General features: G+C 33.6%; 1 protein-coding gene across 6 annotated transcripts in view; it reads left to right on the forward strand.

Moving 5' to 3' along the window:
- SCLT1 (sodium channel and clathrin linker 1) overlaps positions 1-27,261 on the forward strand; it is a 180,767-nt gene that overhangs the window by 19,127 nt on the left and 134,379 nt on the right. For 5 of the 6 annotated variants that reach the window (XR_014311298.1, XM_082729127.1, XM_082729128.1 and 2 more), the window contains exons 3-6: positions 1,451-1,509; positions 2,333-2,405; positions 5,853-5,908; positions 22,368-22,503. Coding sequence is in view for 5 of the 6 variants with exons in the window: in XM_082729127.1 (XP_082585253.1) it covers positions 1,451-1,509; positions 2,333-2,405; positions 5,853-5,908; positions 22,368-22,503 (324 nt within the window). In the remaining variant the exon portion in view is untranslated. Of the gene's footprint in view, positions 1-1,132; positions 1,240-1,450; positions 1,510-2,332; positions 2,406-5,852; positions 5,909-22,367; positions 22,504-27,261 lie in introns of those variants that run through there. The other variant, XM_082729130.1, reaches the window with a different exon arrangement.

A 27,261-nucleotide genomic window follows, 5' to 3' on the forward strand; every position in this document is an offset into this window, starting at 1 on the left:
TTTTTTTTTGGCCAGGTTATCTTAGCTATTCTTGCACATTTACTCATTCACAAGAACTGTAAAATCTGTGTAAGATAAAGTTTCATAAATTATTCTTTTGAATTTTTGTTTTGGAATTGCACTTGCAGTGAATTTTAAAGAATTAATATATTTATAGTATTGACCATTCACATATCCATGAATAGTATAGTACTATTTATTTATATCTTCTTTTATGTCCTTCAGTAAAGTTGATTTTGCAGTATAGTTATTGCAATGGTCTTTGTTTTGTTTTTGTTTTTTAATCTCAAGTACTACCTTTTGTTACAGTAGTGAATAGAGTATTATTTCCTTTTACATTTTCAAATTATTGCTGGCATTTGGGAAAGCTGTTCTATTGATCTTCTATGTGATAACTTAGTGTATTCTCTTATTAGACCTAATAATTGGTAGATTATACATAGATTTCTAGGTAAATGGTCAAATTGTCTGTAAATAATAATAGTGTCATATCTTCCCTTTCAACATTTAAATTTTGAACTCTCTACCCTGTTTCCACTGACTAGAACCTCTATACAGTGGTGAAGTTAGCAGTGATGGTGAGCAGCCTTATATTATACTGCATTTAATGCAGTGTTGTTGGTGTTTTACCATGAAAGATAGTAATTGATTTAGGTTTCTGGTAGATATTCTTTATCAAGTTGAGAAAATTCTTCCTATTTCAAGTTTGCCGAGAGTTCCTATTATGCATGGATGTTAAAATTTACCAAATAACTTTTTAAAAATTAATTTATTTATTTTTAGCATAACAGTATTCATTATTTTTTGACCACACCCAGTGCTCCATGCAATCCGTGTCCTCTGTAATACCCACCACCTGGTACCCCAACCTCCCACACTCCCCCACCACTTCAAACCCCTCAGATTGTTTTTCAGAGTCCATAGTCTCTCGTGATGCACCTCCCCTTGATTATGCTGAGTGAAATAAGTCAAGCAGAGAGAGTCATTTATCATATGGTTTCACTTATTTGTGGAGCTTAACAAATAGTATGGAGGACATGGGGAATTAGAGAGGAGAAGGGAATGGGGGAAATTGGAAGGGGAGGTGAACCAAATAAACTTTTTTTAAAGATTTTATTCATTTATTTGACAGAGAGAGATCACAAGTATGCAGAGAGGGGGAAGCAGGCTCCCTGCTGAGCAGAGAGTCCGGATGCAGGGCTCAAGCCCAGGACCCTGAGACCATGACCTGAGCCCAAGGTAGAGGCCCAACCCATTGAGCTACCCAGGCGCCTCCCCCCCCAAAATAAACTTTCAACTCAGTTTAGATGATTACTTGTTTCTCTTCTTTTAAATTGCATTAAGATTTTCTAAGGTAAATTTTTTAATTGTATTTAATTTTAAACTACCGCAAATTTGGGGCTTGGATGATATGAGAAAACATTTTAAGATGCAATATTCTCTGTTATAGAAAGCTGTCTTGAAAGGAGATGGGAATGACACATTAGAAAACACAATAGTTGATCAAAGGTAAGGTTGAGTTACCAGAAAAATATTATTTTCTTAAGTATATTTATTATTGTTGAAATAATTCCTTTAGTATTAGGATGGTTTATTTCATAGTCTGCTATAATTAGATTTGAACATTGACTATACAAGTGGAAAAAAAGCCAGCATTGTAATCTATAAGAGTAGCTCTCAAATGGGGTAATTTTATCTCCCTCCTATTCATAACCTCTGGAGTTTCTAGAAACTGGCCCTCAAAAGTGGAGGGCTAAGAGAGACTGAAGGAAGAGGCAGACCACTCCAGATTGGTAAGTGGCAAATTTATTAAGCAATAGAACCTATTGACGAGGCTTGTCTTGGGAGAACACAAGACAGCTATATTTCCTCACCTGCCTGCCATAATCTTGGAAGCTTAAACTTGGTTCAGTCAGAAATATAGGAGGCCTTACCTGGATTCACTTACATACCCAATATAGATAGCCTCAGCATCACATTACTATCTTAAGGCTGTATCCTTGGAGCTGCTTCTGGAAGTGGGGAAGGCAAGCAGAACACATATTCCAAAGGTAAGGGAGGGGGTGAGTAGCCTCCAGTTGCCCAGGTTCAGCTCAAGAATCAACTGGCAGTTGTTTTCTTGATGAACTCCTTCATTACCTCCCCTCCCTCAATATTTGACAATATCTGGAAGTATTAATTGAGCTAAGATTGAGAACAGGAAAAAGACAAAGTATTGATTGCTGTGGATAGACTTATCATTAAAATGTTCATATTCAATTTCATTACATATTATACATTGACCTATATTAAACAATATGTCCTTTTTTAAAATTATGTATTTTTTCTTTAGCTTTTTAGCTCCTCTTATTATTGAGTATGATAAGCATCTGGAAGAGCTACAGGGGCAGCTGAAGTATTATCAGGTATGAAATCATAGTTATCAAGCTTTTTATAATATTCTATTAAAAAGGTAAAATACACTTTTCAAAAACATTGATGATGAATAAGATATTTAGCAATAACTAATCAATTCTTGGCTGTCTATAAGAGAAAAAGTGTAGTACGTGTGTGTGTGTGTTTTAAGATTATCTTTAGTTTTGCTTTTTAATCCAGTGTTCCCTTGCTCCTGATATCTCCCAAGATCTCCTAGGTGCTTGAAGCTCTTAAACTCATTATTATAAGCTTATATCTTTATTTTCCCCCAGGGAGATCCCAAACCATTCCATACTTTTAGACCTTTCTCTTTACCCTCATTCTACCTGTATTTCCCATTACTTAGAGGATGGATTTTTTACCCAATTTCAAATATTATGTCCATCAGATTATAGATGCATTTGATCAATTTCTAATATAGCCTTAAGCTATGGCATCTTTTTTCTGAAATCCTCCTAGTAGTGAGGTTTATTTTAGGAGTGAACTGAGTGAAGAAACTGAGGACACTTCTATATCCTAGAATTTCTGAGATTAGGATATACAGCAGGCTCATGGAGAACTAAAATGATAGCACAACATTGCTCAAGATATAATCTGAGTTTCAATGATCGATATTTTTAGAATATACCTAATATTTATAATCTTTTCTTTGATTTTAAAATGTTTTTTACATTTTCCTCCCAAACTTTGACCTTTCTGATTGTTGGATAACCATATAAAGGAAGCATTTGTTCAAGAGATGCTGTATGTCTCAAGCTAAGCTCACCAGAAGATGGTAAACTTCTTAGAGTTTGAATATACTCATCATTGTGTTTGGTTTAGATACCAATCCCTGGATCAGTTCAGTTGGGTAGCAAGGTTAACTTAATTTTAATGCAAATGAAAGTATAGCATGTTTTTTTATATGGGGCTGTAAATGTGGCAAACACTAAAAACTTTATTTATATCTCTCTCCACTTCATGCAGGGACAGCAAGAGATCCTACCATATGCTTTGAAGTCTAGTGCATAATATGCCCTCAATTTTTGATGAATGAATTGAAAATCAGGACTTATTAGAACAAGATGATTAGATCTAGCTTAACAATCTCCTACTTATAAATTACTAGATTGACAAAGTATTTTACTAAAAGAACACATAATGCTTTCATTTTCTAAAAATAAGTTAGGGTTTCCATTGCATTTGATATTAATACTTTCATTTCCAGGATTAATCCTTTAATATAAATTTACAGAGTGATCCTGTAGACCCAAATTTCAAAAACAAGCATTTCTTTAAATTGCAGTTACTGTCTTACTGTAAGTTAATTAGATGTTTTCCTAGTCTTTACTATGGGCTTTTTTTTTTTTTGCCTGTGGTCATTTAAGTTCGAACCTATCATAGTAATGTCTTTTAATCTTTCTAATTGACAATTAAAGAACAATAGAAAGCTCTGTTCTGCACAAATGGCATTTTGCTTTTCTTTTTAGGGCTACTGAGTTTAAAGTTTCTGCTGAATTCACTCAAAATTGCTATAATGACATATTATGTGGTTCAATTGTTATAAAATGGGGTAACTAGTTATCTTGAATTAAACTTTTAAATGTTTGATTTTTTATAATCTATCTGATTCATATATCTCTATAATCAGCTATTTTACTAAGGTGTTTAACTTCATTCCCCCATCTAACATTCTCAATCTAAGAGTGATTATTGAATTAATTACAAGAGAGAGAAAACTGTAACAGAAGGCCCAAGGGTCTGTAACAAGAGTAATTGCTACTTTTACAGACGGAAAAAAAGATGCTGACAAATCTAAGAACAGTTGCTCACATGAATATTACTGACAAGTACTAGTTCTTAGGATCTATTGACCCAGTAAAAAGAATAGTTTATCCTGAAAGCAGGAAAACTACCACTGTATTTCTTTATATGAAAAACTCCCTTCCAAAAATGTATATAAGGGAAAATTTGGTAATACAAGAGGTACTGCTGAGATTTTGTTTACTTCCAACTATTAAATATTTTGGAATATTTGACAGTAAAGAATTTTTAGTGTGACCATAATGATTCACCTTTAATCCTAGCTATTACATATACATTCTAACTATTTGAGTAATTTGAGTAAATATTTTTAAGATGCACCAACCTTTTTACAACTTTTAAAGATCTTGCAAGATTTTGCAACTTTTAAGATCAGTTTTGTTGTTGTTTTTTTAGTGGCAAGTATCAGGATAATTGCTACAATAAAATACAAACCTCTTAGTTACCGTGGCATTCAAGAGCTGCTGCCTGCCTTTCTAATTTTCTTTCACTGCATCATGACTCAATGTATGGTTTTACTTCTTAGTTATCTGATAGTGAATTCATTCATTTTAATTTAATTGTGATTCATTCACAAAAAGGACCTGGGAAATGTTCATCTTTCCTAAAGCCAGCTTTGTATTTAGAGTTGGCTGTTTCTGATTTCCTAGTCCAAGCTTCCACTAGCTTCTCTGGTTGAAAAGGAGGCAGAAGGGCTTGGAGGATTGCCTGTTCCACCCTTCCCTTGCCAGGTTCACTCCAGCCTTGGCTCCTCTCCTTTAGCCTAGGTTACTCAATCAAGATTAATGGACATACCATGAGTTGATTGCAGTTTTGTTTTAAGTGTGATTTTACATGGTCTCCTTCCTGCTCTCCCCTAGCCCATTTACTCTCATTGAGAGCTGACAACAATGCCTGTGTTCTAATATTTTTGCCTCTTTGCTTTTATACATATATCTCCCGACTTGAAATGCCTTTTCTTTCCTGTTGAGATTTTACAATCCCTTCATCTCCTCAGAGAAAATTAATCATTCCAAACTCATTCTCTTTACAGTTTATATTTTATTCTCATTTTTATATGAATTAGTGATTTTTTTCTCCATTTTTCCTATTAAAGTATATGTTGGTGACGATACAGGTTTACCAACTTTGTATGGTGTGGAGAGTTTAGACAGTTAATAAAGGTGGCAAATAGACTGAGCAAATTACTGCTAAAGATCTCTAGTTTCTTTTTCACCGTTAACATTTTACTTTTTCAAATACAAGCTGTTATCTGGGCTTCAACTAAACTAAAGTGGATTAAGAATACATTCAGGGTATGGGGATCATCTGGTATTTGTTACAGTGACATACTGAGGAATATCTCTCATCTGTTTTTTATAAACATCTACAATCATAGGACTGCATTTGTGAGTATTTCTCAGTGTGTCATATAGATATTTTCTTTATATTTCAAAATGAGTGTTTTATTATATATTCTTTATGTGTTATTCTGTGCATCATTAAAATATCCAAATTTACTAGTGCTTATTAGAAGTAAAGAATCATTGTTTCTTATCAGTAGCCTAGTGCCATAGAATCTGACTGCTTGGTTAGGAATGGATTACATAATAGAGACCCATCTACAAAATATATTCAATATTTTAATCTTTCAGAAACATATGGGTGAGATGAAACTACAGCTTGAAAATGTCATCAAGGAAAATGAAAGGTAAATCAATTTAACTGTTGATTCCTTTATTGTTATCCTAGGTAACTTTTATTCTTCTTATTTGCTCTTTTATTCATATAGTACACTGGTTATGAGTGCAGACTCTGGAGCCTGATTTCCTGTTTGACCCCTGGGTCCATTACTTACGAGCTATGCAACCTTACTTGGGCAGTTACTTAACCTCTTTGTGCTTTAATTTTCTCATCTATGAATTAGAAATAATTATTTCATAGTGCTGACTATAGGGGAAAATAGGGTATATAATAAACACTTTATAAGTATTAGCAATCATTAATAGTATAGTTATTTTAGTCACGTATGTTATGAAACATACTGATAAAAACTGTCAACCCATCATCCAGTTAAGAGCTAAAAGAGGTTAACAGTACTGGTATACCTACCCATGTTTTCCTTCCCTATTCATTCCTCTCCTGACCTCTGCTGGATATTAGCACTTTCTTGAATTTCGTGTTTATCATTCCCTTGCTTTTTAAATTTTTTAATAAGTGTGTGTATTCCTAACAATAAATTATTCAGTTTTGTATTTTTTAAACTATATAAAAGTGATAATCATTTAGTCTTCTGGGACTTTTTTTTTCTACTCAGCATCATACACAAACAAGCACAAGAGTTTCAAGGGATAATCTTGCTGGGTCATAGATTATGTAAATATTCAGTTTTACAATATAACACCAACTTAATTTGCAAAGTGGCTGTACCAATTTACATTCCCACCTGTGATATTTATGAGTTCTTACTGATCTACATGTTTTTATCAGCACTTAGTCTTACTAGGTTTTTAAATTTTTGTTATTTTAAGTCTTGAAAGGTTTTTCATTGTGGTTTTAATTTAACATTTCTCTGAATCTAACATTTCCCTATAATACTAATATGGTTGACCATTTTTCATATGTGTATTTACCCATGTGATTTTCTTTTCTCATTAAATGCTTGTTCATTTTTTTTCCCATTTTCTATTTACCTTTCCCTTATTAAATTATCAAAGTACTTTATATACCCTGTATTCTGAATATTTGTTAGTGTGCCAATCTGTGTCAATGTAAAAATACTACTATAAACGATAACCATTGTAGAAATTTCAGAGAGGAAGGAATTTAGTTACTTATCTGTAAGTGCTACTAGGTCCCTGATTTTAGGATCATAACTTAGGGATTGTGATCTGGAGGTTGGATATTTATGTTGCTGCCACCATCTCTGTTGCTACTCCTACATTATCATTTCCATAAAGCTGGAGCCTTGCTATTGGAAAGTGAGGCACAGGGTTTTGACTGTAAGAGACCCTCATGTCTATCCAGTTTTGCTTGCTATCTGTCATACCAGTAGAGGAATATTCTCAGCTCACTTCTGTTTACCATATCCCCCACAAGGGCTTCTCACTGGTAAAACTTTAATCCTACCCACAACTCCAGCTTCAAGAACCTCCGAGAAATAGAGTTTTAGACTTTCTGCCACTGTGCTAGAGGCTGAAAGATGAAAAGGGATGGGAGTGAATAATGTTGCTGCAGTACCGTACAATAGGTGTTTCCTGTCTCTGTTCCCAGGTTATGATAGGTATCATGAAAAGAATTTTCTATTTTGTTTTTAATCTTAAAAGATAGTTGAATCCAGCTTTCTTCTTATGGTTGTTATTCTTTGTCTCTCTAACAAATCCCCTCTCAACCGGTGATCATAAAAATCTGTTTTTTGCTTAAAATGTTTAAAGTTTTATTTTATCCCAAGTTTCTTAACTTTAACTTTAAAAGATTATATAGCTGGGCTGAAATCTGATATATCTTTTGTTGTTGATTTGTATAACTAGACCGAAAAGTAAAGAGGTAATTTTTTTTTTTAGTTCTAAATTCATTTAGAACACAGACTCTTTTAAAGCTGGCATTCTTTTGTATGTATTTTGGTATGTTATATAGCAGTTTCCTTTTTTGTTGTTTAATATAATACATGTTGTTCTTTAGAATAATCTAGAACTCCCATGGAATTCGTATGTCTGGTTTTGACTATTTTGTCATCTTCTCCCTTCAATTTTAAAATATATGTTTCACTATTTCTCCTTTTCTCTAATTTCTGAAAGCTTCATATATTTAAGCTACTAATGTTGGCTGAAGTGTAAATAAATCCTTTGATTGGGTTTTCAATTTTTATTTGTTTTTCTTCCAGGGAAAAGCTTTTCTAACTTTAACTTTTTATGATTTACTATTCTTTCTCAAAAAAGTTATTAAATAAACTATGCTATTCCTATTAAAGAGCATTGCTAAGATTTCTGAATCACCAATGTATATAGATTAAGCTTGTATTTTAATGTAATGGGAATAGAAAAAGGTACTGTAAGGTCAAGACAATCATTGTATTTCCTGTATTTGATTCCACATACTTATTTCCTTTCATGTCTGGTTCTTTTTAAGCCAGTCTTTTAAAAATTTGCCTTCACCTATTTAATAGTAATGTGGTCATGTCTCATGAATGTATTTATTCCTAGTACAATAGGAAAGGAACAATAGGAACAAATGGATTCTGAGCTTATTATAAAGGCACTTTTGGTAACTGGAAAATTTCTCGGTTTTAAAGTGAATTCTTTTTATTATGTTTTTAGGGCAACATCCTACCTTTTATTATGTGTTGCAGTTAAGAACTGCAAAATCAAGAGTTTATCATTTTTAAGGAGAGTATCTTAAATGTGTGTACATAATCAGTTCTGAATAATGGAAGCTAACAGTGGCATGGATTATGTAGTAGTATGCAATTCTACACTGTTGGGTTTAGAAATGTTTTAATATTTACATTTTTATATGGGTGGATATAATGTAAGAATTCACTACAGATAGGAAATAATGAAGTTAAATCAGGCTAAGGAAAAGGTGAAAAAATACTTTCCTTCCTCCCATTTTTAAATTTGTTCTTTGAAATCCAGCTTCTGTTGAGAACATATATTTTGTTTTGTCCTTTTTTTTTTTCTGTAATACCATCTTTTCTCCTCAAAACTTATCAGAGGAGGGCGCCTGGGTGGCTCAGTGGGTTAAGCCACTGCTTTCGGCTCAGGTCATGATCTCAGGGTCCTGGGATTGAGTCCCGCATCGGGCTCTCTGCTCAGCAGGGAGCCTGCTTCCTCCTCTCTCTCTCTGTCTGCCTCTCTGCCTACTTGTGATCTCTCTCTCAAATAAATAAAAATCTTTAAAAAAAAAAAAACTTATCAGAGGAAATAAATTGAATGCAGGATTATATGTACAGCACTTTCTGGCACTAAATACTAATTTTTTATTATTTATTAAATTATTATTCAGGCTATTCATTTGTTGTCTCCATATGAGCCATTTTTAATTCTTTCATTCAGCTCTGATTTTGTTCCAGTGTCCATGTGCTTGGGGGAGAAGAGCTGCTTCCACAATTTTATTTTATTTTATTTTATTTTATTTTATTTTATTTTATTTTATTTTATTTTTTAAGATTTTATTTATTTATTTGACAGAGAGAGATCACAAGTAGGCAGAGAGGCAGGCAGAGAGAGAGGAGGAAGCAGGCTCCCTGCTGAGCAGAGAGCCCGATGCGGGGCTCGATCCCAGGATGCTGAGATCATGACCTGAGCCGAAGGCAGCGGCTTAACCCACTGAGCCACCCAGGCGCCCCCTGCTTCCACAATTTTAGATGATAAGTCTTTTATTTAAACTAGTTTGAATTTATTTTTGCCAGGGATTGGTCTAGGAATGAACACAGAACCCTACTTTTAGCCAGTGAAGTATAAGAGAAAGTCTGTTTTAGAGCTTCTGGTAAAGAATCTTCTTCCTGATTTAAAAAAAAAAAAAGTGGCTGGCAAGAAGAAAGCTTTACCTCCTTCCAGCTTGTCGTTTTAGAAAGTAGTTTATGAAGTTGATAAAACCATTTTGTATCCATGGGGATAGATATCCACATTGAAAGAAGGGAATTATAATGTGGAATTATTGAACTGCTGAAACAAATCTGGAACCACTTACCCTTCTGATTAATATTAGATGAGGTAATAAAATAGTCATTCAGTCATTCATCTATAAGTATTTATTGAGTACTAAGTAAGTACCAGGCACTATTCAAGTGAATACATCAGTGATACACTGATAAAACAGACAAAAATGACCAAATATCCTTGGGGTGCCTGGGTGGCTCGGTCGGTTAAGCATCAGACTCTTGATTTTGGCTCAGGTAATGATCTCAGGATCCTGGGATAGAGCCCATTGTTGGTCTCCCTCCTCAGTGGGGAGTCCGCTTGTCTCTCTCTCCCTCTGCCCTTCCCCCCACTAGTTTGTGCATTCACTCTCGCATGCTCTCAAATAAATAAATAAATCTTTTTTTTTTTGTAAGATTTTATTTATTTATTTGACAGACAGAGATTACAAGCAGGCAGAGAGGCAAGCAGAGAGAGGGGAGGAAGCAGGCTCCCCGCTTGAGCAGAGAGCCAGATGCAGGGCTCCATCCCAGGACTCCGAGATCATGACCCGAGCCAAAGGCAGCGGCTTAACCCACTGAGCAACCCAGGTGCCCCAAATAAATAAATCTTTTTAAAAAATGATTGTCTTTACTTTTTGTTAGGCATTTTGTTACTTACAGCCAAAATATACTAACTGATAGATTGTCTATCAGTTATCTGTCAAAGATTCATAAACTACAGCCTGTGGATCAGATTTGGCCTGCTATCTCTTTTTGTAAATGAAGGTTTATTGACTCACAGCGACCTTCATTCATTGATATATTGTCTGTAGTAAACACTGCTGTTCTTGAGTTACTTGAGGTCTGTGAGGAAGAACATCCCCAAAAGTCTGCCAAAATCCTAAGCTTTATAAAGTGTTAAATTTCTGTTTCAAATCTCATATAAAACCAGAGCTACCCTGATTTCCCTATGTCTCTGTTTATAACCCAGTTTACTGTTCTTTTATTATGTGCATATACATACTCTCTTACCATGGTTACCTTTGATTACTAGTCTCTCATCACGTCAGCCTTCTTATTTGGCTTTCTCAAACCTAGCAAACCAGTGTTCCCCTGAAGACCTTACCTAATACTTTTGCCTAGAATACTCTTCTCTAGAAGACTAGTAGGACTGTCTACCCTTTTTTCAGCCCTTTTTCAGGAAAGCATTCCCTGACTACATTATCTAGCTGTTTCCAGCCTCTTCTTTTTTCTATAATACAATTTTATTTTATTTATGGCACCTATTACTACTTGAAATTATATTTTTGCCTTTTTGATTATTTTTTTGTCTTATCTACCAGAATGTGTTCTTCATGCGAGCAAGGCCCTTATCTATTCTTTCTTACTGCTATATACCTAACACCATTGAATAGTGCTTTATCTTTTATGCAAAAACCATATAATTCAATTTTTTATAATTTCTAGTTTGAGTTTCTTTGAAGGGTAAAACTTTTGATCTCCTTTTATCTGTGATTTTATAATTTTTCTGATTTTTTATAAATATTTTACTTACCTCTAATTCAACAGTAGTTACTTAACGACTCATCTTTATTGAGCATTTTGTTTTCAGCTTAGGTTTCATGGGGGAAAAAAAACTCTTTTATAATTTAATTTTACCACCTTGGGTCATATTTAATTAAAGTAATAATAACAGGTTCTTGCAGCTATAATGTAGATTGACTGTTCAAACCTGTTTTTAGTATGCCTTCCTGTATTACAGAGGCTGGAAAACTAAAAACTAGCTCAGGATATGAATTAGGTTCTGCTAATGATAAGTACTTGTAGGAGACCTAAATTAGGAGGTAAGTAGGAGGGAAAGCAGTATTTGAGGATCTAATTTTGTGGCTGAGATCTAACAAGTGTACTGTAGCACTAGAGCTGATAATTCTGGGCAGCTGCTTCTATTGAAGCTAAAGTAAGTTGTTCCTACAGGCAATAACTCTTAGACAGTAACATCCTAATCCCAGGATCTCAGATGAAAAGGTGTGAACTTGAAACCAGCAGTTGGTGTAGTTGCTTCCAGATTATCTAGCTTCCTAATTATGGCCCACATATAAGTGGGCCATAGTTAGATTTTAGCAAATCAGTTTAGCTAAACCAGTAAGATTGACTTTTTCTAGAAACTGCACTAGAAAATACAGATCAGCTGATCAGTGGTGACAGCAGGAAAAATGAACACTACTAGTTAATAATAATAAAGATAGGGATACCTGGGTGGCTCAGCCAGTTAAACATCTGCCTTCCGCTTTGGTCATGATCTCAGAGTCCTGGTATTGAGTAAGCCACGCAGCTCCTTGCTTGGCTAAGAGCCTGCTTCTCCCTCTGCCTGTGAGCCCTGCTCCCTCGTGCACGTGCTCTCTGTCCCAAACACAAATAAATAAATATCTTATAAAAATAATAAGGATAACACTGTCTACCTCCACAAAGCTTTATATGATTTTTCTTCTTACTCTCAAGCCATCCAAAATGATGGAACTTTCTTCTTTTTATTTTGTCAAGGCTCTTACATTTTTTTAAGAAAAGATTTTATTAATTTGACAAAGAGATGGAGGGAGCAGCAAAGAGGGAGCAGAAGAGGAAGAAGGAGAAGCAGGCTCTCTGATGAACAGGGGCTCAGTCCCAGGATCCTGACATCATGAACTGAGCTGAAGAGAGACACTTAACCAACTGAGCCACCCAGGTGGCCCTAAGCGCTTACATTTTGACTTAATTATTATATATTTGAATAAGTACAACTAGAACCAGAAGTCTTACCATCTTGTATGTAATACCTCTTCAAGTATTTATTGAACATGATTCAATTACTGATGTCTGATCTTCAAGATTTATTAATGATATATTAAAAAAAGCTTTGGAAAAGATTAATTCCTTGAATCTTTGCAGTAATTAAATGGTTTTATTTTCTCAATTATACTGCTAATATTTTTAGAGAATTAGATAAAATAAATTTAATCAGTATTTGCAAATATATTATTACAATTGTGTTTCAGAGGAAACGGCAAAAATGTATAAGAAAAATAAGCATAAAGATTAGAGGATAGGAAGAACTAATTAGCAAGTTTGAGTATAATATTTTGTTTATATGCACTCATATCAACCAAGAAGAATACACTGTTGTTTTTAAAGGACTATGAAACATTTATAAACATAGACATGGATTGCAAACCTTGCCCACTGTTATACACACATATGAATTTAAAGCAATATAAGTCATATAGTAAAATATCATATATATATATGACTATATGCTCAGTGAGGAGTCTGCTTCTCCCTTTCCCTCTGCCCCTCACCCTTACCCCATTATGTGCGCTTGTGCTCCATCTCAAATAAATAAAATCTTAAAACAAAACAAACAGGCACAGATAATTTAACTACATTTTCAACTAACTCCTGAGATGAAAAGGAATTGAAAACTGAAATTAAAAACTTCTTAGAATAAACAACATATCAAACTAGTGAGATGTAGCCAGACTAGTACTTAGAACATAAATCAATTAAAAAATAAAATTGAAAATAAGTGAACTAGGGAGTTTTGTTTACAATGATATCAAGACTAGGTAATCAGACTCCTGAGAAAAACTAGAAATTCTAGACAAAAACTAGAAAATTGGGACCAAAATTTGACAACAGATCTATTTAAATGAATTGGACTCAATGGAGAATTATAGGGCAAGACCAGGAAAAAAATGAAATCCAGGGATATGAGCCTGCTTTTTGGAAATGCCTTCCCCTAGGTAAATCTCCCTATCCTGGAGAAGGTGAAGAGAGGTTGAAAAACTGAGCTTGAAACAAATTTATAGGGCTAGAGAGATTAAATTTGAAAGTCAGGGGCCATTAGATTTGAGGGTGAGTGGCTCAGGAAGTTTCCAGGCATTGGGTTGGGATACCCTAGAAGAGTGACCCCCAAAATATACTAGTCCTAAAAAGATCTAAAACATAGCTAGGAATTATCTGAATCTCTGATGTTGATATAAGGTGATCAGAAATTGATAATGCACCCAGCCACCTGTGGGGGAAAAAAGAAGACTGTTTTAGAGGAAGATAACATTATTGCTAGATCTCACAATATCTCCAGATATTTTTACATGTAATATCAGGCTCATATTTTTAAGACAGCACAGTTTTTTAAAATTGATAAGAAATAATAGAAATAGAATAATAGAAATAATAGAAAAAAATCCACAGGACTGGTCTTTAAAATAACTCTGCTTAATATGTTCAATGAAAAAAGACAACTTTGAGAATGTTGATAAGAGAAAAGGGAATGCTAAAAAAAAAAAAAACACCAAACCGAAATTCTGAAACTGAAAAAAAAATAATGAGATAAGATATAACTAAAGCGAGAATTAATGGAATCTAGTCCAAGTCTGAAGAAAATATCCTAAATGAATATCAGAGAGACGAGAGGATTAAAAAATACAGGAAATAATATAAGAGACATAAGAGAAATAGTGCAAAGGGCTAAAATTCATATAACTTGAGTCCCAGAAAGGGCAGAAAGACATTGATCCACAAATTAAAGAAACACCATGTATCATAAGCAGGATGGTACAAAAAACTATAGATACATTATTGTAAGATAAAATATGTAAAGACAATTTTTTAAAATATTCAAAGCAGAAAAATTATCTTTGAAGAAACAGCAGTAAGCCATAAATGAACTTCTCAACAGAAATGATGGAAATAGGGAGACAGTGGGATATCTTCAAAGCTGAAAGAAAAACTATTAACTTAAAATTATGTATCTAATGAAACATTTTTCTGGAAGTCAAATAAGTACACTTTCAGATGAAAAGTGGAGAAAATTATCATTAGCAAAATTAAAATCTTAGGATATTCTATAAAAAAAAAAGGAAAGGGTAACTCTGAGAGAAAGTCTAATAAAGATAGCTATTCTGCAATGATAATAATGTTTCTAAAATATCTGTAGAGAATTAAAATACAAGGCAGCAATATCATAAATTTGGGAAAAGGGTAAATAGAGTTAAAATATTCTGAGCTTCCAGCATTACTCAAAAAAAAAAAATAGAATACTAATTTAGTTTTGCTAATTCTATAAGCATGTTATAATCTCTAGGATAGACACTGAAAGTAAAGAATCCTATAACTGCCAGGCTAATAGAGTAGAAAAATAGAATAATAAAAACATCTAGAACAATAGGAACTCTCTCTCATTGCTGGTGGAAAAGCAAAATGTACAGTCACCGAGGAAGACAGTTTGGTGGTCTCTTAAAAAATGAAACTTATTCTTATCATAACAATCCAGCAGTCATACTCCTTGATATTTACCTAAAGGAGTTGAAAACTTATGTCTACACAAAAACCTGCAAATGAATATTTATGGCAGCTTTATTCACAGTTGCCAAAGCTTGGGAACAACCAAGATGTCCTTCAATAGGTGAACAGATAAATAAACTGTGGTACATTCAAACTATGGAATATTATTCAGCAATAAAAGAGAAATGAACTATCAAGCCAGGAGAAGATATGAAGGAGCCCTAAATAGACAATACTTAGTGAAAGAAGCCAATCTGAGAAGATTACAGATTGTATGATTCCAAACTGTGTGCCATTCTGAAAAAGGCAAAACAATGGAGAAAAGGAGCACCTGGGTGGTGCAGTTGGTTGGGCATCCAGCTCTTGATTTCTGCTCAGATCATGATCTCAGGATTGTGAGATCAAACACCAAAGTCTGTTTGCACACACTCTCTCAAATAAAGCCTCTTTTAAAAAAAAAACCTGTGGAGACAAGAAAATGATCAGTGGTTGCAAGGAGTTGGGGGAGGCATTGGGAGTAGAGTGGATGAAAAGGTAGAGCACATAGGATTTTTAGGACAGTGAAATTATTCTGTAAGACACTAATAATGGATACATGTCATTATAGGATGTACAACACTAAGAGTGAATCTTAATGTAAACTATAGACTTTGGGTAATTGTGTCAATGTAGGTTTATCGGTTACAACAAAATGTACTACTCTGGTGGGGGAGGTCATGCTGGAGGGGCCAAAGGGTATACTGAGGAATCTCTGTTTTCTGCTCACTTTTGCTGTGAACTTAAAACTACTCAAAAATTCTTATTTTTTTTTTAAAGAGTCACCTAAAATGATCACATTAAAAAAAAATCAAAAGAAAGCACATAAGTAGAGAAAATCATAATAGGCAGACATAGAAATAAATACTAAGGTAGTATATATAAGTCCAAATATATCAGTAATTAAATTTCAATGTATTACATGCTACAAATAGAAGAGGTATATCAGCTACATATAGAAGAATGAAACTGGACCATTCCCTTATACCATACACAAAGATATACTCAAAATGGATGAAAGACCTCAGTGTTAGACAGGAATGCATCACATTCCTAGAGGAGAACATAGGCAGTTACCTCTTGGAAATCGGCCACCATAACTTCTTTTAAGACACATCTCCAGAGGCAAGTGAAACAAAAGCAAAAATGAACTTTTGAGACCTCATCAAGATAAAAAGCTTCCACACAGCAAAGGAAACCGTCAGTAAAACTAAAAGGCATTCCAGGGAATAGAGGAAGATATTTGCAATAACATTACAGATAAGGACTAATATTCAAGATCTGTGAAGAACTTCTCACACTCAACACTCAAAAAACTAATAACCCAGTTAGAAAGTGGGAAGAAGACATGAACAGACACTTCTCAAAAACACATACAAATGGCTAACAGACATGAAAAAATGCTCTACATCACTAGCCATCAGGAAATACAAATCAAAACCACCTAACAACAGTTAGAATGATAAAAATCAACAAAACAGGCAACAACAAACATTGATGAGGGTGTGGAGAAAGGGGAACCCTCTTACACTGTTGGTGGGAATGCAAGTTGGTACAGCTACACTAGAAACCAGTATAGAGGATCCTCAAGATGTTAAGAATAGAGCTACCTTATGATCCAGCAATTGCACTACTGGGTATTTATCCCAAAGATAGAGATGTAGTGAAAAGAAGGGGCACATGCACCTTAATGTTCATAGCAGCAGTGTCTACAATAGCCAAACTGTGGAAGAAGCTGAGATGCCTTTCAACAGATAAATGGATAAAGAAGATGTGGTACTTATATACAATGAAGTATTATTCAGCCATCAAAAACAATGAATACCCACCATTTGCATCTACGTGGATGGAACTGGAAGGGATTATGTTAAGGCAGTAAGTCAAGCAGAGAAAGACAATTATCATATGGCTTCAGCATAACCAATAGCATGGAGGACCATAGGGGAAGGGAGGGAATTCCAAAGGGGCATAAATTAATGAGGGAGATGAACCATGAGAGAAGATGGGCTCCGAGAAACAATCTGTGGATTCCAGAAGGGGACAGGGGAGGGGTTAAAAAGGTGATGGGTATTGAGGAGGGCACGTGCTGTGATGAGCACTTGGTGTTACTCTTAACTGATGAATTGTTGAACACTACGTCAAAAACTAATTATGTACTCTACAGTGACTAACTGAGCATAATAAAAAAAAAAGTGATGTATCAGTGGAGATTAAAAAAAGAAACCAATTATGATATACTTCTCAGAGAGATTCCTAAAATGTAAAATAGAATGGATGCAGATGAAAGGATGGAAAATAGATCCATCATGCAAGTACTACCAAAAGAAAGCTGATAATATTGGACACAGTAGACTTTAATGAAGAACAGATTATTAGACGTAAAAAGAGATATTTCATAATGATAAAAGATTCAGTTTTCCCAAAAGATATGACAGTTTTAAATTTGTAAGCACTCATTAACAAAGGCTCAGATGGAAAATTTTCAAATTTTCTTTTCTTCTAGAATCAACAAATTCAATTATAGCACTGAGTGGCAAGACAGACCAATTAAATTTTTTTAAGCACTTAAAAATGTCAATAACGAAAGGTTATTTTTATTTAGTTTTTATTTATTTGAGAGAGAGTTAAAGAGGGCAGAGGAAGAAGCAGACTCTCCACTGAGCAGGGAGCCACATGTGGGACTCAATCCTGGGACTCCAGGATTAAGACCTGAGCCGAAGGCAGTCGATTAACAAACCGAGCCCCACAAAAGGTTATTTTTAAATATGCTTTACTATTTTTTAAATATTTACTTTTCCCAACAGAAAATGTTTAGTAAGAGAAAAATGACCAAAATATAAATATAACAAGATTTTTTTTTTAAAGATTTATTTGTCAGAGAGAAAGCACAAGCAGAGGGAGAAGCAGGCAGAAGGAGAAGCAGAGTTCCTGCTGAGCAGGGAGCCCAGTGCGGTACTTGATCCCAGCACCCTGGGATCATGACCTCAGGCAAAAGCTTAACCTACTAAGCCACCCAGGCGTCCCTATAACAAGAATTTTTAAAAAGGCACCCCAGGGGTGCCTGGATGGCTCAGTTGGTTAAGCAACTTTATTTTAAATGGATGGATGCAGTTTCTTTGCCTTCAGTTCAGGTTATGATCCCAGGGTCCTGTTCCTTGCTCAGCAGGGAGCCTGCTGCTCTCTCTCCCTCTGCCTGCTGCTCCTTCTGTTTGTGCTCTCTCCCTCTTTCTCTGTCAAATAAATAAATAAAATTTTTTAAAAATTAAAAAGGCATCCCAAACCCCAGAGAAAAACTGTGATAGTAGGAAATACGAACGGATCGCTCTCAGTAATTGACAAAACAAGCAAACAACAACAACAACAAAAGGGTATGTGATATTTGAACAATGAAGTTAACAAATCTGTAAGGGACATATATTGAATATTAATACCCAACACCTTCAGAATACATGTTCATTCAAAGTACACATACAACATTTCCACAATTAACCAGTTTGAAAAAGTAACTCAGGGATTTTTAAAGTATCAGAATTACTCTGCTTATGTTCTTTGATGACAGTGAAAGTTATACTAGAATTCAAATTTTTTAAAGATAACTAGAAAATCCCCAACTTTAGTTAAGCAACTTCTCAATATTACATATAGGTCAAAGGATTGACAATGAAAAATTAGAGCATGTTTTTAACTGATCGATAATGAAAATAAAGCGATAAAACTTATAGGTTGTAGCTAAGGCCATTCTTAGAGGAGAATCCAAAGTCTTAACTGTATATTTTAGAAAAGAAAGTCTTAAAATCATGATCTCTAAGAATTTGCAAAAGAGGTTAGAAAAAGAACAGTAAACACCTAAGGAATTATAAAATACCTAGGGAATCTGGGCACATTGGGTAAGAGCCAGCAGATGTTGAAAACTCCCAAGATTGGACACCCAGCTCTAAGTACTAAATATACTAAAACAAAAATAAGCTATATATAGGTAGTCCTTGCTATGTATGATAGAGCGGGACTTTAAAAATGACCATGCAAGGTGAAACTGTGGAAAGTGATCTTAATAATCAATGGAAGAAAATTATGATTTTTCTGTGACCTTTAACATTTTTTATAAAAATGCTAATAGCTGTCTTACTGTTGTTTATAACTGTACTGTTGATTATAAGGGATAGGTTTTGTTATTGTTTTTTTTACAAAGAAAACATTTTAATTCTTAATGTTTCTAATGTTTTTAGTGTGGGTGAATATTAACTTTACTGTTTTTTTCATTTCATTCAAAATTACTCTAAGAGGTTTACCTGAGTTGACTTATGATGAAAATATCTGTATAATGGAAATAATGGAATATTATGCCATCATTAAAGTATTTATAGGGAAATATTTTATAATCTGGAAGAATGCATATGTTTCAATAATAAAGTTTAAAAGCCAGGTTATAAGATATTAGCAATATGGTATATCTGTCTATTTTTAATGGAGAGCAAAAATTCTGCTAGAAAATATATCACACCATTACAATGGTTTTTCTCTGGGACTTGGGATGTCTTTTTTAAAACCCTTACTATATTTTATATTATGAAGTATTTTTTAAGATACCAGAAATATTTAAACCCATAATTTTATGTGCAGTTAATCTTCAACAAAAAAGCGAAGTATATGCAAAGGGAAAAAGACAATCTCTTCAACAACTGATGTGGGAAAACTGGACAACTACACGCCAAAGAACGAAACTGGACCATTTTCTTACACCAGGCACAATAATAAATCCAAAATCCTGAAACCATAAAAATCCTGGAAGAGAGCATAGGCAGAAATGTCACTGACATTAGCTATAGCAATAATTTTTTAGATAGGTCTTCTGAGACAACGAAACAAGAACAATAATAAAATACTAGAACTCATCAAAATAAATAGCTTATGCATAACAAAGGAAACAATCAGCAAAACTAAAAGGCAGCTTACAGATTGGAAGAAGATATTTGCAAATGACATATCTGCTAAATAGTATTCAAAATATACCAAGAACTTACATAACTCAACACCAGGAAACCAAATAATCCAATTTAAAAATGGGGAGAAGACATGAACATATATTTCTCCAAAGAAAACATAGGTGCCCAACATCTGAAAAGAGGCTGAATAGCATTCCTCATCAGGAAAATCAAATCAAAACCACAGATACTACCTTACACCTGTCAGAATAGCTATAATCAGAAACACAAGAGACAGCAAGTGTTGGCAAGGATGTGGAAAAAAAAAGAACACTTGTGCACTGTTGGTTTGGAATCCAAAATTGTGTACTCACTGTAGAAAACAGTATGGAAGGTCCTCAAAAAAGGTAAAAATAAAACTATACTACAATCCAGTAATTGTACTACTGGATATTTACCCACAGAATACAGAAAAACTGATTTGAAAAGATATATGCAACCCTATGTTTATTGCAGCATTATTTACAGTAGCCAAATTAAGGAAGCAGCCCAAGTATCCATGATGAATGGATAAAGAAGTTGTGGGTATGTGTGTGTATACACCTGCAATGGAGTATTAGTCACCCTTTAAAAAAAAAGAATGAAATCTTGCCATTTACGATGACGTGGATCGAGTTAGAGTATAATGTTAAGTGAAATAAGTCAGTCAAAGAAAGACAAATACCATACAATTTCACTCACAAGTGGAATTTTAGATACAAAACAAGTGAATACAGAGGGGGTAGAAAAGAGACAAACCAAGAAACATGGCCTTAGATGTAGAGAACAAACTGATGGTTACCAGGAGGGGGGGAGGGTGAAATAAGTGATGGGGATTAAGGAATGCACTTGTGTATAGAATTGTTGAGTTGCTGTATTGTATGCCTGAAACTAATGTAACACTATATGTTAACTATATTGAATTTAACTATATTGAAATTAAAATTAAAAATTTAGAGGTGCCTGGGTGGCTCAGTCTTCAAGTGTCTGCCTTCAGCTTAGGTCATGATCCCAGAGTCCTGGGCCCCCTGCTCAGTAGGAAATGTGTTTTCCCTCTCCCACTCCCCCTGCTTGTGTTCTCTCTCTCATTGTCTTTCTCTCTGTCAAATAAATAAAATCTTAAGAGAAATTAAATTAAAAACTAAAATAAAAACCAAAGAATACTAGAAATATTTTAAAATATGAATGTGTTATTGATAAAATTTTTAACTAGGAAATAATCAGCAACCTCTGCCCTTTCCTTAGGGAGTAATTAATTTTTTTGTTGTTTCTAAAGTTAATTATTCTGTGAGTTTCATGTGTTTGATGAACTTTGCTTTCAATGAATATATTCTAAAAATTAAGATTGAAGTTTTCTAGTTTCAAGGAGATTTTTAATATCAGCAGGTAATTCTCTTTATTTTAAATGGATGGATGCAGTTTCTTTGGGAAACTACCTTGAGATGTGTTTATTATAAATAACATTTTCTGCTTATAATTTATGCATTAAAGATTTTTAAGTTTTTCTGATACTATAAATGTATTTTTCCTTTTAGGTTTGTATCATTTTAAAGTAAATCAGTCTTTTAATGTGTACTTCTATAGCTTTCTTTTGCTAGCTGTTTTAAAATATAAAATATTTGTAATTTAATGTTAAGATTAATATTGAATTTAAGGTTTTCAGAGTTATGGTCAAGCTTATGTAAAATATGCTGAAATGTAAAGCCTCTAATCATCTTGATTGCATAACTAGCAACAACTTTATTCTACTCTGTTTATTAACTGGATTAAGTAAGATGTTAACTGAGTTTTGTGAAACACAATGTAGACAATAAATAATCCAACAATATTTTATATCCAATTTCCTTTTAATTGACTACATGAAACCACGGTTACAGTTCCATTTTTTTTTCTGAATGGCTTGTTTCATAAATTAATAAGATATAATATCTGAATTTTACCTTCTTGAATAACTAAAATCTCCTTAGGACAAACAGAATTATGCTTGAATTAATTATGACAAATTTAATGCATTTGAAATTGTTATATTTTTATTTTCACAGCATAGTATTTAATGGTGATTAACAATTTAATTTTTGAAGTCTACTTAAAACTTATTTTTGTGTAAAGAATTATTTTAAATAAATTATTTTAAAGACTTTTTTGTGTACAAATGTTTATTTAGTTTACCTTCAAATAGTGATAACTGTTGGTAAAATGAATTACATTATTACTGTGTTAACTCTTTTCTGAAGGTTGCACAGTGAATTAAAAAATGCTGTTGAAAAGCAACTGGAGACCCTTCCCTTTGGCATAGATACGGGAAATGATATGTATACAGATGATGAAACAGCCAAGAATTTACGAGAACAATTACAACTAGCCAATCAAGTGAGTGATGTAAATTTTTTAAACTATATTCTGAATAAACAGAATCTATGTTAATCATTATTTATGAATGATAACAGAATAGCAAAATTAGTACTTACTGATTTTCTACAATTTATAAGAATAGTTAACAACTAACAAACTTGTAATATATACCCTCCCTAGTTGTTAAAAATATAGCTACCAAATGTATATTTTAATTGAATCATAAATCTTTTGACATGATTTTTATGTCTTATAAAAATATATTAATGCCAGAAGTGCCTGGATGGCTCAGTGGGTTGGGCATCTGACTTGATTTTGGCTCAGGTTGTGGCATTGAACACTGCATCTGGCTCCATGTTAAGGAGAGTCTGCATGAGATTCTGTCTCTCCACCTGCCCCTCCCCCAACTGGCTCACATGCATGCATGCACTCTCTTTCTCTAAAATAAATAAATAAATCTTTAAAATATATATTTTAATGCCCTAAAATTTTTTTAAGGAAAAAAATAATTATCTACTCAGCTAAATTTACATTTTTAGTTTTCTGTGTTTTCTTCCGATATGGTGTTTTCCTCAATTTTTAAAGAGTATAGAATTATATTTCTCAAAAATTGTACTTCTAATTACTTCTCCTTTTTTCCTCCCTCATAGTAATTGAATTATTTGGGAAGCTATGTTATATATACCTTGTTTTCAACACTGAAAATGTATAATCATACATAAGGGAATTTGGGGTTTTTTTAATCTTTTTTTAAAGATTTCATTTTTTTGCTTGACAGAAAAATAGCACAACTAGTCACAGCAGCAAGCAGAGGGAGAGGGAGAAGCAGCCTCTCCGCTGAGCAGAGAGCCTGACATGGGGCTCAGTCCAGGACCTTGGGATCATAACCTGAGGCAAAGGCAGCCGCTTAACTGGCTGAGCCACTCAAGAGCTCCAGGAATTTTCTTTTAATTTACAGTTTTATATCCTAGGCATCTCATATCTGTATGGATTTGAAACTCTGTTCTGCTTTCTAGCTGTGTGTCTCAGTTTCTTCATTTATAAATGGAGATAACAAATTCTTCATTGCAATTTTGATTTTATAGTTATGTATGGAAAATCATTTTTTGTGCCCTACAAATTTAGTTTTAGAATTCTGATACTTATGAAAGTGATATTTAACTGATTAAATTAAACTGGATTTAAACAGTCTGTATTTACCATAATAAAAGAGCATGTATTTATTTATTTTTTAAAGGAACATGTATTAAACTGATTTTTTTTTTTCATGTGTAAAGGGAAGGGATTTGAAAAAGTAATAGAGGAAAAAAATAATGAGAAAGCATACTCTTCCAAACTTTTCCAACTTTCAAGCTCTAGTTTGAACTCTGTTCAAAATAATAATATCAGAAAGGATTGGTGAATATTTATATAGAAGTAAATGGAAATTAATTAAGCCGTGTGAAGGCTTTCTAACAGGCTATCAAAATTAGTGCACAATATGCAATTCTTGATTCTCTAGAAAAAGATTATGATAGACCATATGTAAAACAACCCCCTGTTACATACCTTAAATATATACAATGATTATGGGGTTTTTTTTCAACTTTGTTTATTTATTTGACAGAGAGAGAGAGATAGGAAGAGAGGGAATACAGGCAAGGGGAGTGGGAGAGGGAGAATCAGGCTCCCTTCTGCAGCGCACCATCCCAGGACCCTGGGATCATGACCTGAGCTGAAGGCAGACGCTAAATGACTGAGCCACCCAGGTGTTCCATACAATGATTATTTGTCAGTCGTACCTCAAAAAAACTGAAAAAAAATTTTTTTTAAAGAGGAAGTGGAATGAAAACTAGATAAGATTTGTAATTTCAAAAGACAAAACAAAAACAGAACCCTGTCTCAAAAAGATCTCTCTGCAGTACTTTTGTTGCTATAATTTCCAATGTGAAATTTTATTAAAACTTCAAAATTACTTATTCTTTTTTTCTTATTAAGCCAAACTTGTTCTCTCATTCCTTATCTTTTCCTCCTCCTGCCTATCCTCTCTTTGCCTTTCTCCTTCTACATTTTGCTCTACCTCACATTTTTTCTCTGAAGATGGTTCTATTTTTTTTTGCTACATTTTGGATCAGTCACTCCACAGAAGATTTGATGAGGTCCACCTGAACAGTCAAAAAGGAAAAAGCTGATTGGTTATAAACAAATTTCCCACAAAATCTATAATGTACTTTTTAAATATAAAATTTCAACTGAATGAGAGTTTAGGCAATCTTATGAAATATAAATAATAGAAGATGTTAATAATGCAATAGTATCAAAACAGTGATGTCAGATATTCTGCTTATGGTTCATATATGTAAGTATTTTGTTTTTAAGGTGGGATAAAACATAAAACTGTTTTGGTACCACTAAATTGAAAGACCTTTGTGTTATACATGAAGACTAGCTGAATCCAAACTGAAGAGATGAAAACTAAGTTAAATACAATTTATAGTAAAAAATAGAATAATTTTTATATTGTGTTTTATCAAAGTAATAAACATGAAGAACTTGACTGTTCAGATATCTTCATTTATTTCACAAGTATTAATTAGATGTCTATTAAATATCAGGCACTGATAGGCAAATTGTTGAGGATACAGTACAGAGTGTTGATCCTTGCTTTCGTGGAAAACAGGCTTTTGTTTCAAAAAAACCTCTCACCAGACTTGAGTTTGTTCTCTATTCTGTTTTCTAGCTCTGTAATGTTGGAAATGTCTTTTGTATCTTACTTTCATTTATATAGAGAGATTATAATAATTCTTATCTTATGGAGTTCTTATGGTAATTCAGAAATTCCCATAAAGCACTTAATGTAATAACTAACACACATGTAAATTAATAAATTTACCTATTATTTTTATCATCATCATTGTGAAAGAGGAAGGTAATTAAAATTGAGTTCAAAAGCTGTTGGGTAAAGCAAGTATAATTGCCTCGGGAGCTGATAACATTATTAAAATATTAAGTACCTAACTTAATATTTTTAGTTTGGAGTATTTTGTTCTGATAGTGTGATTTGTAAAAATCTCTCTGGAGGGCACATTGGCAGTAAGAGCCTTAGAAGTGTTTATATCCTTTGACCAATTAATTAGATTAGGATATCACATAGATTGTAGGAATATATCCTAAGAAACTGTGTGAAAATTGATGAATAAATATGTGTGTTATACTATTATATATGATAATGAAAATTAGGAATAGTTTAAAAATCTAATAATACGGAATCACTTTTATTGTGATTTTTCAAATAATGGGTTATATACCATTTAAAGAATTTATATTAGTACATTGGTTCTTAATTTTTCTGTGCATTATATTCTCCTAAGAGCTTTTTGAAATAGAGATTATTATTCCCCTTTCCCAAGCTTCTGATTCAAGAAGTCTAGGCTTAATAGTTTTGTGTTTTTAACAGTTTCTGAGGTAATGCTGATGGTTTAGTCCTGTGAGAACCACTGCTTTAGAGAATTGGTTTTCTAACTATTTGTCCAGATAATTCTTACCATCAGGCAGGTTTGTAAAACTGCAGACTTTTGAGGTTATGATGTGTCTTTCTGACCATTCTACTGAGAAGAAAATGTTCTTAAGGAATTGAAATGAATTGTCCAGGATCATTCAGCCAGAAATCAGGGATTGAATTCAAGTCTTATGGCTCCAGATTCTGTTTGTCTACAAATTTTAAAACTATGTAAGTTTTAGGCAAAACTAACCGATGATGTAAGGATAGTAGTTACTTTGAGGGAATAGTAGTATCTTGAAGAAAGGGCTATCAGGCTTCTAGGTGCTAGTAATAACATTCTCTTTCTTGAACTGTGTGCTGGTTACATAGGTTCAGCCACTTTTTGAAAATTCATGATTTTCATGTGTGTTTTCCGAATGCATGTTATACTTCAGTAATAGTTTCCTTAAAACATATGAACCTCTATTTATTTTAAATGTATATTCTTTATCTTCTTAGAATGCTTATCTTTTCCCTATACCTTGTTACATTCTTACTAAAACAGAGTGGATTAGTTCTGACCTGGGATTTAAAAGTTTGGGCTTTGGGGGCACCGGGTTGCACAGTTGGGTATCTAACTCTTGGTTTTGGCTTAGGTCATGGTCTCAGGGTGGTGGGATTGAGGCCAGTGTTGAGGCCTGCAATGGGTTCTGCACTGAGTGGGGTGTCTGCTTAAGATTTTCTCTCCCTCTCCCCCTCTCTGTATCTCTCTCTCTCTCTATTTTTTCAAGTAAATAAATAAATCTTTTAAAGTTTGGGCTTTGGAAACAAAGAGGTAAAGTTTTCTTCCTGATTCAGTCAACAACTTCCTGAGGAACCCTCAGCAAATGGCCAGAACCTGTTCTACTTTTCTTTTTAGACAACAAAAGAGAATAATGCTCTGTGCCTACTAGCTTAGCATTTCTTACCCTTTTGGTTTCGGGACCCTCCTCCAGGATGCTTAAAAATTATTGTGGACCTTGAAGAACTCTTTTTTTGTGGTTTACATATCTATCAATATCATATTATAGATTAAAACTGAGACATTTTAAAAAACAAATGGGAACTGAAGAACAGATTCCACTACCCATCAGAGAGAGGACATCACATCATATAAACTTTGGAAAACTTCAGTGTACACTCATGAGACAATGAGAGTGAAAAAGGCAAATAATGTCTTCATATTAAAATGAACACAATTTTGACTTCAGGGGTCCCTATATCACACTTTGAGACTTGCTATATTGAAAGAATAGTTAATGACTCGAGAAAACTCT

This window comes from Mustela nivalis (genome assembly GCF_964662115.1).
Source record: "Mustela nivalis genome assembly, chromosome: 4".
NCBI lineage: Eukaryota > Metazoa > Chordata > Mammalia > Carnivora > Mustelidae > Mustela > Mustela nivalis.